The 14,718-nt window shown below is 39.0% G+C and overlaps 1 protein-coding gene across 15 annotated transcripts in view; it reads left to right on the forward strand.

Annotated features, from left to right (window-relative positions):
* The window catches only part of IKZF1 (IKAROS family zinc finger 1), a 65,409-nt gene that overhangs the window by 14,989 nt on the left and 35,702 nt on the right, over window positions 1-14,718 (forward strand). For all 15 annotated transcript variants that reach the window (XM_005427968.3, XM_014309896.2, XM_005427967.2 and 12 more), the window contains one exon: window positions 4,058-4,177. In XM_005427968.3, the coding sequence (XP_005428025.1) occupies window positions 4,058-4,177 (120 nt within the window). The remainder of the gene's footprint in view (window positions 1-4,057; window positions 4,178-14,718) is intronic.

A 14,718-nucleotide genomic window follows, 5' to 3' on the forward strand; every position in this document is an offset into this window, starting at 1 on the left:
CTGTGTGCACACAGGCATTCCCACCTCAGGGAATCCAGGCATGGCTGACTCCTAGAGGAACTGAAATACTGTGTGACTAGCGCAGAGTTCACACTTTTTATTTTTCTCCTGAAAGTGATATTTCATGAGACAAGCAGTTGCACTTCTGAAATGAGGAGAGAGCTGACATACATTTAACCAAATGGTATCCGGCACCCATACAAGAGAGTCAGAAAACACAGATAATATCTCACTTAACAAGCAGTATTTTTCCTGCCTTTTTTTCTTTTTTTTCTTTCTTTCTTTTTTTTTTTCAGTTCTAGGGTCTAACAGTTAAGGAAGGTGAAAAAACAGTACAAATGTTTCCACATCTAACATTAAGAGATCTCCTAGAACAAATCAGGCTGTGCCACACTCTGCAAAAGCAGGAAGAAGAAACCCTCAATATTAAATACACACACCCAACATTAGTTCGTGAAAGGATAGGGAATGAGATTTCTATAATACATCCTGCCCTGCCTTTCTTTTCAACAGTCGTACCACCAGCAGCACCATTCTGGCATGAACTGAATCACTCTCAGATCTGGATGTACATGTTAAAGGAACATGTAAAGGCTAAGGACTTTAACAGAAATAAAGGACACCAAAACCTTATTGAACTGGGCAGTTTTTTGCCCTTCCTCTCTTTCCTTGTGGCTTCAAATATATTTCTAGGGCAGAGATGAGGAAACTCAAATAGAGAGAAGTTGAGGGTCTTGCCAGGCATCACTGATAGGTTAGGCTCTTTGACTTTTTATACAGAAATGACATGTTGAAAATCTGAGACCATCTTACAGAGATGCAGATTGAAATAAAGAAATATTTGATACAGCCTACAGCTGTAATTCTTTCTCTTTATGGCTTAACCAAGAACAACACGAATCAGTGGCAGTACCAGAAACAGAACTTCAATTCCACAGCTAAGGTGGCTTTTTATAATAAAAATTAAAAAACCCTAATAAACCACCCCCTCCACCCCAAGATTCTTTTTTTTATACTTCACTTCTTAAGCTATTTTGCTCTATTATGTGACTTTTGAATAATTTTCCCCAGTACCGGCCACTAGGTATTAGGGTGGGGTTTAGCTCCTTTTCCTTTGACCAGTTGTTGTTCTGGGCATGTCTGTTTGAAAGTAAAATGGAAAGCATTCCCACTTTTCCCGACTCCCCTTCCATTGCTAAATTCAGTCGAAAAAGAATGTTGTTGAGATTGTGTATGTGTAAGATTCCCATGCAGTAATGAACTTACCAGGGTGTAATGATTTAGATTTAGTTAAGGCATGAAATACAAATACAATGCTCTAGAATCCGAGAGACAGAGCTCAATAAATGGATCTATTTAAAATCCACTATTTTTGTCCTGTCTTTTTGCATGTAGGGATTTCTCAATCATGTGTAACAAGAAGAAATCAAATTATATTAAATGGGTCATTAAAGACAAGTTTACTAAGTTTTCTTAACTGCAGTCTCCTGCAAAGAGGGAAACAGACCTGATCTCCAGCTTCTGCCCCACCAAGTCCAAGAGGCGAGTCTGATTCATACCACCTGGGCAAAATGCTATTAGTTTAACAAGTGGAAGACTGATACCCATTTAGTGAACCAAAGAGTTCACCACTGCAAATGTATTCTTCTGCTAACGGGTTTCTATTCCAAAAAGACTGCTCTGACTTCAAATCCTGCCTAGACTACATATTGTAGGATGCCTAATAACACACTTATCAAGATATTATTTTGTTTGTCTGTTTTCCCATAGTTTTGGTATTATGAGTTTATATTGGTTTGTAGTCAAAAATAGTCTTCAGCTTTTTAGGATAATTGTTCTTCTCAGCCTAGACTCAGTCAAAGCATCAACATCCGTTGTTGTAACTGGGAGTGCTGTTTCATCCTTGGAAGATGCAGGTAGCTTTGGATTACTGTTACTTTTTAATGAATTTCGTTAACTTATGTGTAATGTGAAGATAGCTGCCAGGCTGTTGCTTTCCCTCCAATTAAACCTCTGGGGTTTTTTGGTTTTTGTTTTGTGTGGGGCAAAATGTGTTGAACAAACTGAAATATTTCAGCTATCTCTCCTTACTTGTGCATTTTATCTGTAAGAGATGCCTCAACTTGGCAGGTTAGGACTTGCAATGGAAAGTTTGCTGTCAGTTCTGTAAGTTCCCTACATCCCAGAAATCTGAAGAAATAATTAAATAAGGAGCTAAATTGTGAATGGCAAAAAAAAAATCACTTACTTTCCTGCTTTTGTTTACCTTTGCTATAAAATTCATGCTCCCTCTTTTCCATTTATGCAATCTGCCTTTGCTCTTGCACTGATATCCAGTGGGTGTGATTTTGCCCATTTAAGAATATGCCACAGAATCTGGGTATGAGAGGGACCTTATTAAATCATCTAGTTAATCCTCCTGCCAGTGCAGGACTGTTTCTTCAATACCCTGGAATCCTCTGGGTGCAGTTTGGGATGGTTCACCTGCTGCAGCACTCAAAACTCCTGCTCAGCAATTATTCCACAGTTTCATAGGTGTGTCATTAAGAAATGCAGTCACATACTCATTTAATTCATTTAAACATAAGTCTGTGCCAACAACTCAAAACAGCTAATTTGGAAGATGATTTAAAACTACCTGTCATTTCTCCCCATCATGATCAGTATAGATGGGAAAACACAATGCTTTGACCCATCCAGGAGGCAGGGAGGAAACCATTCACTTCATTCAGATCAAGTCCGTAACTGGCACCACTAAACTGCTGTCACTAAAGTAAGGTATATTTGGTTTAGTTTTTGCATTTCTGGTGTTTTGAGGTTTAATTGATGTTTGTGTTTTAATGAGGGAATCCTCTTTAGGAAAAAAACCCACTAATTTGGTAAGGCTGTGTGCCATAAAATTACTGCCCTTACTGGTGTGCCAGTTGCCACAGGATGTCAAACAGATTTCATCAATGTAATTTGGCAACATCTCCATTTTCGAGACAAAGGTCTTACAAGAACATTACTGCATTTGAATTCTGCTCTGGGCCTGTTCTGCTCTTTGCTATTCATGCAAAGGCCAGTCTTTTAGTAATAGTCAATGAAACTAATCACTTAGATAATTCCTTCAGTAGATGTTTCCAAGGCATGCTTTTGTTAGGGATGTATGCAGTCATTTTGAAAGTTCTGCAAGACAGTGATAGTACTACGGGCAGGAGATGTATGCTGTTACTGAGGGGTGAATCAAGAAACCTCACCATTTCTGGAAGCACAATACTTAGCAAGAGAGTTCTTTTTTCTTACTGTATTGTGTTTGGCACTAAAACAGTTCCACAATATCTACAGTGTTTTAAAGCACCAAACTGTTGGCCTCTGCAAAACCTTGTGTACTCAAGATGTTGGGGTTTGTTTCCTATTTGCAAATAGAAGACTATAAAATCCTTGAAGTCTGCTAATTGTACATGTTTAAGAAGTCCTGATACTTACAGGTGCTTCACTACTTGTAGGCACAAGGACCAGCCAGAACTTGATCTGGGGGTATTAGTGAAGCTTGCTGGCATTGTAGCTGAATTTTCAGTTGAAGATAAAACTTTATTTGAGGTAGTTCATTTGGAGCCCCAGAATACCTGTGGGTTAGAATTCACTGTGTCTTTGAAGCAAATCCAGATGTGCTCTCAAGGAGAAGTTGTGGAAGAAAGAAGATTTTTTACCAAGAATGTCCATTTGATTACCTTTATAATCTGTCAGTCTGTGTTGGCTAAATTGGATCTTCTGAGCATAGCAGCTGGAAAACATACATATCTCACAAATATCCAAAATGGTAAGGCTAATAACTGTGTATCCATACTCAGTAAATTTGTCAGAGACATTGGTATGCATTATTTTAAAAAATATTATTCCCCTGTATTCCTAAGAAGTTTCTTTGTGGGAGAGTGGGGTTTGGTCCTAAGAATATCATGCTTTAGTAGTGTTTAGGGGTTTTGTAAGTTTTATTTGGTTTGTGGTTCCTCTTATTGTATTATTTGAAAATGAGGCTACTCTATGACAATCTAACTGATGCTTTCCTCATGATTAGGAAAGGAAAGTCCTCCAACTAGTGATGTCCCTGATGATCCAGATGAACCTATGCCTATACCAGAGGACCTTTCAACTAGTACTGGAGGTCAGCAGAGTTCTAAGAATGACAGAATCTTGGGTAAGATAACAAATACAATCTAATAAGAAATACTAGTAGATGATATAACAATAATGTTAAATTACTTTTTCACAAGCTGATAAACAAGCAGGTCCTGTGCCTTTCCATCTTCTTCAGGTGCATAGTGTTCTTCAGGTGCATAGTGTTTTTTGTGCAACCTTTTGTTTGGGAAAGGCATGTTCATCTGCAGAGAACTTATAAAGATCCTACTTTTTATCTTACCATGACTGTTGCTTGATATTCTCCTCAGGAAAAAGAGTTTTCATTGTGTGTAGGAAATGGAATGAAATATGTGGGTCCAGGTCAAAATTATATTAAGTCAGATTTGATAAAAATTCAATAAATGCTCAGGTATTTTTATTATTTTATTTTATTATTAATTTGAATGCTATCTTGAATGTTACTGAGTTATCTGCTATTCAGATTTCTTCAGAAATGCATATTAGAACATACGTAGTATTTATATATTTGAGATTCCAATATTTGATCTTCATTTATCTTTGATTTTTTACCTGGGAGAACTTTGGAAAACACTTATCTTTTGGATAAAAATCCACAATTGATAAAGTCTGTTGGGTTAGAATTGTTGTCCAGAGATGATTGTGCAAAATGCTGATTATTCTTAGGGATCCCAGACTCACACCAAGGACCAGCAATGCTGTTGACTGCTGTATGCACGAGCTCCCACGTGGTGCACTAAAAAGACTAAATATTACTTGAGCATTGTGCCTGTTTACTAATAGGAAAAAAAAAAAAAGAAGAGAGGGAGAAAAAGCACACTGACTCCCAGAATGCTGTGATAAATGCCCTATATGATAAAAATAGTTCTGTAAAGGAATGACTATCAAAGTACAAGTATTTACCCATGAATAAAAGTATTGCGCATTATTCTTACATTCTAACATTATTGTAAGAGTAAGGGTCAGGGTGGACGATTTACAGAAAGATTGCAAGTGCCTTTAAATATTAATTCTGTAAGGAAATCCAGTAAAGGATACTAGGTGGAAAGGGAGGCACAGAAGGCAAAATAATTAATTCAACATAATACAGCAGGATGGTGCCAGCATTAGGAATAGAATCTACTCCCAAACTCCAGCACAAGCTAGTACTGAGTGCATCATCTTATGCATCTTCATTTTATTTACCATTTGATCCCCTCTTATCAAAAATGTGAGCAACAATTTCAGCTCCTACATGCATATCAACATACTTTATGAAAAGAAGCATATTTAAAAATGCTTTTTAACAATCTGATCATTTACTAGGTGATTTGTTTTTCTGTCCAAAGATTTTTGGACAAAATCTTTCATTAACTGCTTGTCTATCAACTCAGCAAAATGAGTTGTGTCGCCTTTGTCCCACAGTAACTAGCCCTACAAAATATATAAGCCCTGAGTCAAAAATTAAATTTTTAAGTTTTTGTTCAAGCCCAGACACAATTTTTCATTGTGTTGAATTTTCCTTAATATACACACAAATATCATGAAGACCCAGCAAAGTTGAACTTCATATTTGCTGATGATGTAATGATTCTGCCAACAGTTCAGTCATATATCAACATGTACACATATTCTAAGTATTATAAGTTCCATCTGTTATTCTCATTACTCAGCAATAAATTAGATTTTCCATGCTCTGATATTAACAATTTTTCTACGGCCACTTTCTCTACCCATATGTCTTTTGTTTATAAGGGTCATATCTTGTAGTAAGACATTTACCATAGTCAACAGAAAAAAAGACAATTCACAATGCTCTACTTTATGGATGATCTGTAGGTATCAACTCCAGTGCTTGCAATGTTTGTCTTTTCTATAAAACTGCATATACTTTTACCTCTTCTATTGCTCCTTTTTGCTAGCTTAAGCTAGCTCTCTGAAAACAGTATACTAAAAAAATTAATTCTCCCTTTTTACAAAAGAGGATGTGAATATATGCCTCAGGCATATCAGGAGCCATATGATTGCTGTGCATTCTGAATCTTCATCAAAAGAAAATCTCTTAGGAATAAAATAATACCTTAGGAGTGGTGTTTGGCCTACGTGATCCTATAGGTGTATTAGGGGTGAAGGGGGCTGTCTTCCTATGTAGGCAGTGGCCTGGCAGTGTAGACAGGCTTGGTGTTTAGTACAACATTGTCATTGCCAAGTCCCAAGATCTGTTCCTCACTGCTTTTTATCACCAAACTTAGGTAGACAAGAATGATCTGAAAAATTAGTTTGAAGATTGAAAGATCGACAGGAGAGCATTGTAAAGACCCAGATGTTATCTGTGTTTATCTGGCAGGTGGGAGCTAGACTGTGGCCTGTGGTAACCAACAGGCCCTGCATGAGCCGATATGGCCAGTGAAGAATTTATCTCTGTATAACTTTCCTAATGTCCCATCTGTTTCTTTCATCAAAAGGGAATCCCCTAGCATTTGTATATATTTCAACATAGGGTTTACAGTGCATTCCACTTAACCTGTAACACCCTGAGAGATCAGCTGTCCATACAGCATACACCAAGGAATTTGAGTCAGACATTTAATGAAGTCTCTACGTTCTGGAGGATTTTTCTGTATATGTAGGGCTATAGAGGTAACAACGGGAATTGCGAATTTTTTAAATGAAAAGACTAAATATTTACCTCATCCTACTGAAATTAGGTGAGAAGTCTTTTTTTTAGTTTTAATCAGTCTGTGAGATAGAAATGTTCAGTTGACAACTTGCATACTCAGATTTGTAGTAACATTTAATGAAAAAATTTTTCATTATTTGACTCCTGGAGTTAAAAGTTTAATTACCTTTTTCATCAATTTAGCATTTCAAATGTCAAAAATTAGAGGAAATAAGCTATTTTTAGAAAAAAAAAAAAGATTGGCTGTACTCTTCCATGTGTTTTTAAAAACCTGCTTTTGTGCTTCTTCCAAACATGTACTGAGACTTTAATGTGGTGCTACAGAGCTGATAGAAACATTTGAAATACTTCTCCTGCTCTGAGAAGGAAGGTGTTGAAGTCCTCTACTTGCCAGATTTTATTGGTTGCCTTTAGGTTTTGAATTATCATTTAAAATGACTACAGAGGGTGCAAATTTCATAAAGGAGGTACCCAGATGATCATGAAATGTATGTTTTGACTTGTGTCCCCAGGCAGGGGCATGCCCAAAACATGGGTTTCTTCTGACCAATGCAAAAATGATCAACAGGTGTGAAAGGATAATTTATGGAAGTAAAGTCATCAACAGTTTCTAGTAAGAACCCCAAGTAGCACAGCAAAGCAGAAACGTATTGGAAGAGATGTTCTGATCACCATCAAGACTCTTCATTTCCTTGATGAGCTTACTATGATTTTAATGTTGCAACCCCCAGAAAGCCGCTATGTGTTGAGCAGCTTCCTTCTGCATGCTTAATTTCTGCTGCTCTGTCCCCTAGATCTTCTTCCTTCCTTATCCTATTCTCCACCCCAAATTTACTTCTCAGGCTGATCTGACACCTATAATATTTTATTATTTTAATCTTGTTCTTTTCACCCATGTGCTCTACAGATAGTTTCTCTAGAAAACACAGTGAACATTTTCAGCAAAGTGTGAGATTTTCGTAGATCTTTAAGGCTCTAGAGACTCTCTTTTATCATCTCTCCTAAATATCCTTTTGAAATCTTGCTCTGAGTTATTTGGAAATCCACTGAAAGTCCATTCCATTAAGAATTAGTGCATTGCAGCCTATTTTGAACAGCCCTATTTCCCATGGTACCCTATTGGAAATATCATTTGATAATTCTCAGTCTCTGCAAGGTTCAGATTAAACGTGTGCACCTTTTGTGGATGATCAGTACTGAACATCCTGTGTGTGGTAAACAGTTGCAATTTAGGGCTCTTTGTACTCTGAGACTATCCTAGTTCAAGCCATGTGTGGGAAGTTAATGAGTCAGTGATCTGTAGATCAAATCCTACTTCATGGAGAAAGAGCCCTTTGCTGCAGTGGTGGCATTTGTCTAGAAAGGTAGGCAGTGCCTTCCTTTATCCATAACTGCTCATTCCATAGGTGGTCATCACTGGATTAAAAAAAAACATCTCACAGTTTTAGTGGCTTCAGAAAGAGGCTGTGGGCTCACCATTTCTGCACAGATAGCTGTCCGGTGCTGCAGATGACCATAGGCTTCTAAGACAGAAGTCAAATGTTACCACTTCAATCACAGATTACAGTCTGGGCCTGGAACAAACAATGTATAGAGATCTTCTTCTTTTTAAGAGATGGGGAGAATTCATCTCACAAAATTGGGTTGAAACTGTCAAACAACTGACAGAGTATACCCAAAGTAACCAGTCAGGGTGATCATAGACATCAGTAGAAAACAGAGAAGATTCATATGAAGTTATAAAGTCTATTTGTTTAAAATAAATGAGTATGGGAAACAACATTAAAAGGAAGATTTTTTTTTGACATTTTTCTCTCCCAGTGGGTAATACCAAGTGATGATGTGGGGTCCCTCCCACAACTCAGTTATTGAAGCAGAAGCCTGTGTAGCTTCAGGCTTTGGTGCCTGGCATCACTGGGACCCTGGCATTGCCTTCATGCCCTGGGGTCCTGCCTCTCAACCATTCAGAGGTTGTAACCTGCATGAGGAGCTATTTACTGATGCAGGCAAGTGTCCCCTCTCTGAGACACTTTGATGCTTTATTTCCTTAAAAGGAGCTCAACCATTTGAGAGCATGGGCACAAGAATTGCTGAGGGGCCACCAGGCAACCACAACCATTGTCATTACATAAATCTACTGCAACTCACACACAGCTGGGTGGAGACAAAGTAGAAGTGTGGAAAGGCTGCAGACAGAGGGGAAAAGCGAGGAAAGACAAAAGGGGAAGTGCCCCACCCCAGCTTGCAAAATCAGTCCTGTGGTTCAGACAGGTCCAGTGCACTGGTGCCCTAGTAATTCTGCTGGGCAGAGAAAGGGGCTGAAGAAAAAGACAGCTGGAGCTAAATATCTTTGCACACAAGCCACCTCCTTGTGGGTGTTCACTGGCTATGAAGGCAGTGTCTTGTGTATGAATAATAAAATGTGGCATGTGTGTGCCTGGACATTCAGAGAACCAAATTCCAAGAGCTGAAATAACCTGAAGGGCTGTGTAATATGTTTTATTTGCTCAGGTTTCAGATGGACATCTCTGCTACTCAAAGGTCCGAAAGTGTGTAGAAAGTGACGAGCCTTTGTAAATAGTCACTAATAATTGTTGTCTCACCTGATGTAGCCCCCATGAGAGCAGAGAGAAAATTTGTTTTGAGATGGTTTGGGGAGCTTTGAAAATTATCTTTAACCGTCCAAAATGAGACAAGGCTTGAAAGTCCAACTGAGGAGGCTTCTGAAGGAATTGAAAAACTTGAAGCGGAAATATTTTAGGAACTTTTAAAAATAGGGAAGTCAGGAATCTCCCCTCTTGTTTGGTCTGAAGCCCCTATTTCTAACCCCAAAGTAACAGTCCCCAGTATGGACTGGTATTGTATGTTCTGAGAGCCTGCCAGTATGATGTATATTTTTTAAGGAGAATGCAGGAGATATTTTTGTCAGGATCATTTTAGCTTTGCCTCCAAAACTCTTATAGGGATTTGTATAAGGAGGATGGGGATGGTTTAGTTGGAGCAGGCATGTGACAAATTCGATGAATGCCCTTAAATATGCTATACAGGATATAAGTTATATTCCAGCCTTCAAAGGAATATTTTGCATGAGCATAGTGTGAAGCAGTGAGGTGCAGAAGACCCTGGTATATGGGGCCATTTGGAATTTCCTGTTGTGCCAAGAGACAAGCTCTGACCTATGTAATGACTTAGAAAAATGTGCACGAAGGCAGATGGAAAAATGCCCTATTACTAAAGGTGAATTCCTCTATCAAATTTAAAAATGCTTTCTGCAAGTAATGGAGGGTGAACATTTTCAGAATAAACTTGCAAGAAATTTGTGGAAGTAAGGGTGACCCAGCCTGGAAAACAGAGCTACTGCAGCGCCAGCATAGGCTGTGCTGCATTATGAGCTCAGTTCTCTCAACCTGTCTGTGCAAAGCCAGATCAGGCATGTAAAAATCTGCCCTCTTGATGCAACCATAGCACATGACAAAATCAAAGCCTTGAGAACAGAACTGATCCTAAAAAGAGTTGTATTTTTACAATGATTTTTATTTAGTTTTATGAGGATTTTTATTACTCAGAAACATGACAGCAGCGTGATTTGTGTTGCCACTGTGTGGCAACACGATATTGCAGGAGGTGCTGAAGCTATGGTTTTTTTCTCCTATTTCTCCAGAGCTGTGTAGCTTGTGGAGCTGCAGCCTATTTCATGAGCACCTGCTGGGTAAAGCTGTGTTTTCAGAAGATAACATCAGCACAAGAGTCAGGAAAGACCTGGGAACTGTGCAAGTTTTATTTGTTCAGTGTTGGAGAGTGGTGGCATTGCTTGAATAGGAGAGATGCAGTGTGTTTAGCTGTGTGGCTTTAGGCACAGAGATTGAGTCTGCTGATCTAAACTGCAGTGAGAGGAAGTTCTCTTTATCTGAGCAGAAGAGATGTGCCTCAGAGATAAGCCCCCTTCTAGCTCAGGAGTTAAATTTATCTAGCAGGATCTCAGCAGTGGCTGCAGCTCAACTCAGAAACACCAGGCTCTGGCTGGAAGATGGGCATATTTTAAGCTGGGGAGGATGTCTGTAACTGCAGTTTCCAAAAATTCAGGTGATTTTTAAGGGAATAATTCTTCATCAAAAGGTTGGATTCATCTCCTGACACCAGCCACCCCTCTGTTCTGTGTTAATTGTTGCTTGGTCTTTGTTGTAGGCTTGCTTTTTACCTTAAGCAAGTTTTCTCTCACCCTGAGTGCTCTTGACTGCAGCCTTACCAAAAAATTAACTGCTGGACTGAGGCACAGTGCAGGAACTACTTGCCCCTACAGAGGCGATGTTTCAGAACCAGCTGCTCTTTTGGTCTTGTTCAGCCACTCCTCACATTTCTGTAATTTCAGCTCCTGCTCTGGTGGCTCCCTGGGAAGAGATGGTTTCTGGCTGCAGAGGACCTGCAGTTATGCTCTCACCTCAGATGAACTTCCCAGGCTCTGTCCCACAGTAAAATGTGCAAACACAGTGTCACTCTGGCTCAATCCACCACATCTGAGATTTGCAAGGAAGGATGTGCAGTGTGGCCATGCCTCCACAGGTTTCTCCAAAGTAGAAAAAGCCATTTATGATAAAGAGAGGGCATGGAAGAACTCCTTTTTGGAGCGTTAGTCCTAAAGCCAGGAGTGAACACCAGTCATTGCAGCAGGGCAGAGGGTCATTCCCAAACCTTTTCCTTTGAGTTCACTATGTGAGGTTCCTTGAAGCCTCAGACAGCCTTTTAGGAAAAAGCTTTGCCTGGCAGGCAGTCAGACAGTAGAGAGGTGTGACATAGCCACCAGTTCAGGCTTGCCTTCAGCATGTCATTTATGGTGGTGATGTGGGACCACAAGAAGCTGTTAACTTGTGAAGGTGGATCAGCTACCGTCCCAGGATTTTGGCTTCCAGACATGGCTTATTGGAAACTGTCATGCCTCATCCAGCTGTCTCCCTGAACAAGTGAGCAGAACAGCAGCCCAAAAGCAGGCTAGACCTCAGCCTGCAATGCAAGACATACTGCTGCTCCTTCCCTCCCTCTCTTGTCTCCTCCCTCTACCATAGAGTCTGTGTGGATTCTGTGTTACAAAGGTGCACATGCAGGAACACAATTCCTAGTAAATTAACCCTGGTGTGTGCTTATTTCTTTATTTTTTTTGCACATCTTGAAGTTAAGAATAATGCCTGGTTCTTGTATTGCAGTTTAGGGTCATGTTTCTCAGAAGCATTTAGGTGTCTAAGTTGCCTGCATAAAAAGAGATCCCAAGAAGATATCTAATCTATTGTTTCACCTTTAGCCGTAGTGACATCACAGGCACCAAATAGGATTTTTGGGAGTGAATAACTCATATTCTGTTGATGAAAATGAGATTTCAATCCTAACCTGGCAAAATCCGTACCTACAAATTGAATTAAGAACCTGATTGAAAGATTGCAGAAAAAAAAATGGCAGAGCAAGCACAGAATTGTTCTCAAATTCCACCCAAAACAGGCCTGATCTAAAAAGAAAAGTTTAGGCACATATTTTCCTCTTTTTTTTCCATATTCCATTTCTCTTGTTCCTCTTCCCTCAAAGATAGTCCAAAATTATCTTGTTTGAGAAGTGCAATAAATGTAGCAAAAATGGAGAAATATGACAGCATGAATTAACTTCCACTCTTCCCAGCCACATATCAGAGTTTAAAGACAACAACAAAAAAAAACCAAAAAAACAAAAAAAAAAAAAAAAACAAAAAAAAAAAAAAAAAAGGAGGGAAAAAAAAGGAGAAGAAACTGAAGGGTAAGGAGAACTTTCACATGAACCTTTTTTTTACCCTGGAAATGTTACTTCTGAGGAAGTGGCTCTTACCAGAGTTTTCAGTAACTTCTAGATTATTTCATGGAATGATATAAGAAACTCATTGTTCCCTGACACTTCTTTAAAAAACAATAATAACTGAGAATCTTTAGAATAAGTTGTTAATTCCTTCATATAACAGACTATCTGCACATGATTTTGCCCTCCCTGCTGATTAAGTAACAACAGAAGTGTTTAATGCAATGAAAAGGTGGGTTTGAACTAAAGTTGGCGACACTTTCAGCTTGTGTTGCAATTAATAGAAGAGGAAATATTCATTCTCCATATTTCATCATTTAGAAGCATCCTGTGTTTGTAAGAAGCTGTGATCAGCCAACATCCCTGCTATGGATTTGAACTTCCCAAATCTTTGGCGGTTTTTGAGTTTTGGGGGTTTTTGTCTAAGCTAACAGTTTTGTGTTCAGATTTTTCATAGTGGCTTAGGGGTTTTTTGAAGGGAGATCCGTCCCTTCTCATTCACAGTACTGTGCACCTCAGCATTATATGGACCAAGTTATGGAACCTGTTTTTTCCTGCTGTGAATATGTGTTGCAATGCTCGGAAGTGGTGGTAGTGGTTGGCGTTGAAGCAGGATGGTTTCACTAGCACCAAAATGGGGACTGTGAACTGAGGAACACTGTTTCTGCACCCCTCACGCTGCATCTGCATTTCAGATACATCTTCCAGTTCTTTCCATATGAAAATTTATTTTCAGGGGAAAACAACACATGCACCTATAGAATTTGCAATGACAAATATGTTTGCCTTATTATGGGATGCTTGGGTTTTGTGCCCAGGTTTGCAAAGAGAAAACACCAATGAGACTGAGAGAAGTGTCAAACTGTGCATGATCCATTTTTACTCTGACCTCCAGCTGGCTGTTATTCACAATTCAGGCTGCAAATGTCTCTGTCTTTCCAAAGCAAAGCACTCCTCCCAGTTTTCTCAGACTGAAGCCATGAGCAAAGAAGTGAGAACATCCCTTCCCCATTCATATGGCCTTTCCTTTCTGAGTCAGGGTTTGTTCTTTTTCCTTTCATGTGTAACTGGCACGTCCTGTGGCTGGATGGTGGAGAGGAGGTGGGGAAGCCTTAATGGCCAGCATGGTCACTGGAGCTTTGTCTGCTGCAGGTGTGGATCTACAACAATTTATCTAGAAGTCAAATGGGAACTAGGCTTTTCTGGGGCGGGGTTGAGTTTGCTGCCCATTTGTCCACATAATGGCAAGTAGAAGTAAAAATGAGAAATGATAATTGTGCTAGCAGAAGGCTTCAGTGGCTTTGGAGCCCAACACATGAAATATATGAGGGTGGAATAATGGTAATGAGGCATTACCTCTGTTGTAGTACCACATTTGTTTAATCTTGCCACTACATTGCTAGTAGATCCTAGTAAAATTGGTATCCTATCATGGGCTTATTGTGGTGTTAAGTGGAATTCTTTTTCTCCTTGCAAAACAGACTACAGAAGTCTGATATTGTTTATTCTGTAATCACACATTAATGAGACTGTACATTTGCTATACAGTATAACCATTAATAATAAGCTCTTTCCTGTGTTCAAAGAAAGAGACTGATTTTTATACCATACATGATACAGGCCTTGGTGTTTAGAAGATAATGCAAATATGTTTTTCATTTCTAAAGCTTTTTATAATTCATTTTTTCTCTTTAATACTCCCTTTGACGTTTGAAATGACAATGTATTTTCCAGCCATCAGGACCCATTTATTCCGTATTTTCCCCTTTGAATGTTTATATGTACACACATACATATATGTACATACAGATATGTGTCTGTCAGCACACAAAATTATGTGCCTGCAAAACCAAGTTCCTCTATGTTTATGTCTCTGTAAAAACAGTACATATATGAAAAAGAACATTTATCTTGAAAGCTGAGCTTTTCCTTCTTCTTTAGACCAAGCAAACATATACTCTGCAACATAAACACATGCCATAAAAATATTTTTTTCAAACCTAAAAGAGGAAAAGGTTAGTTCCTGCTAGCTTGTCTGTATCCCTATAAGAAACCTAACTGTAAATTCCATTTGGGAAGTGGGTAACAGCTGAGGAAGATCCGCTTGTAAC

This window comes from Geospiza fortis, unplaced genomic scaffold (genome assembly GCF_000277835.1).
Source record: "Geospiza fortis unplaced genomic scaffold, GeoFor_1.0 scaffold362, whole genome shotgun sequence".
Taxonomy (NCBI): domain Eukaryota; kingdom Metazoa; phylum Chordata; class Aves; order Passeriformes; family Thraupidae; genus Geospiza; species Geospiza fortis.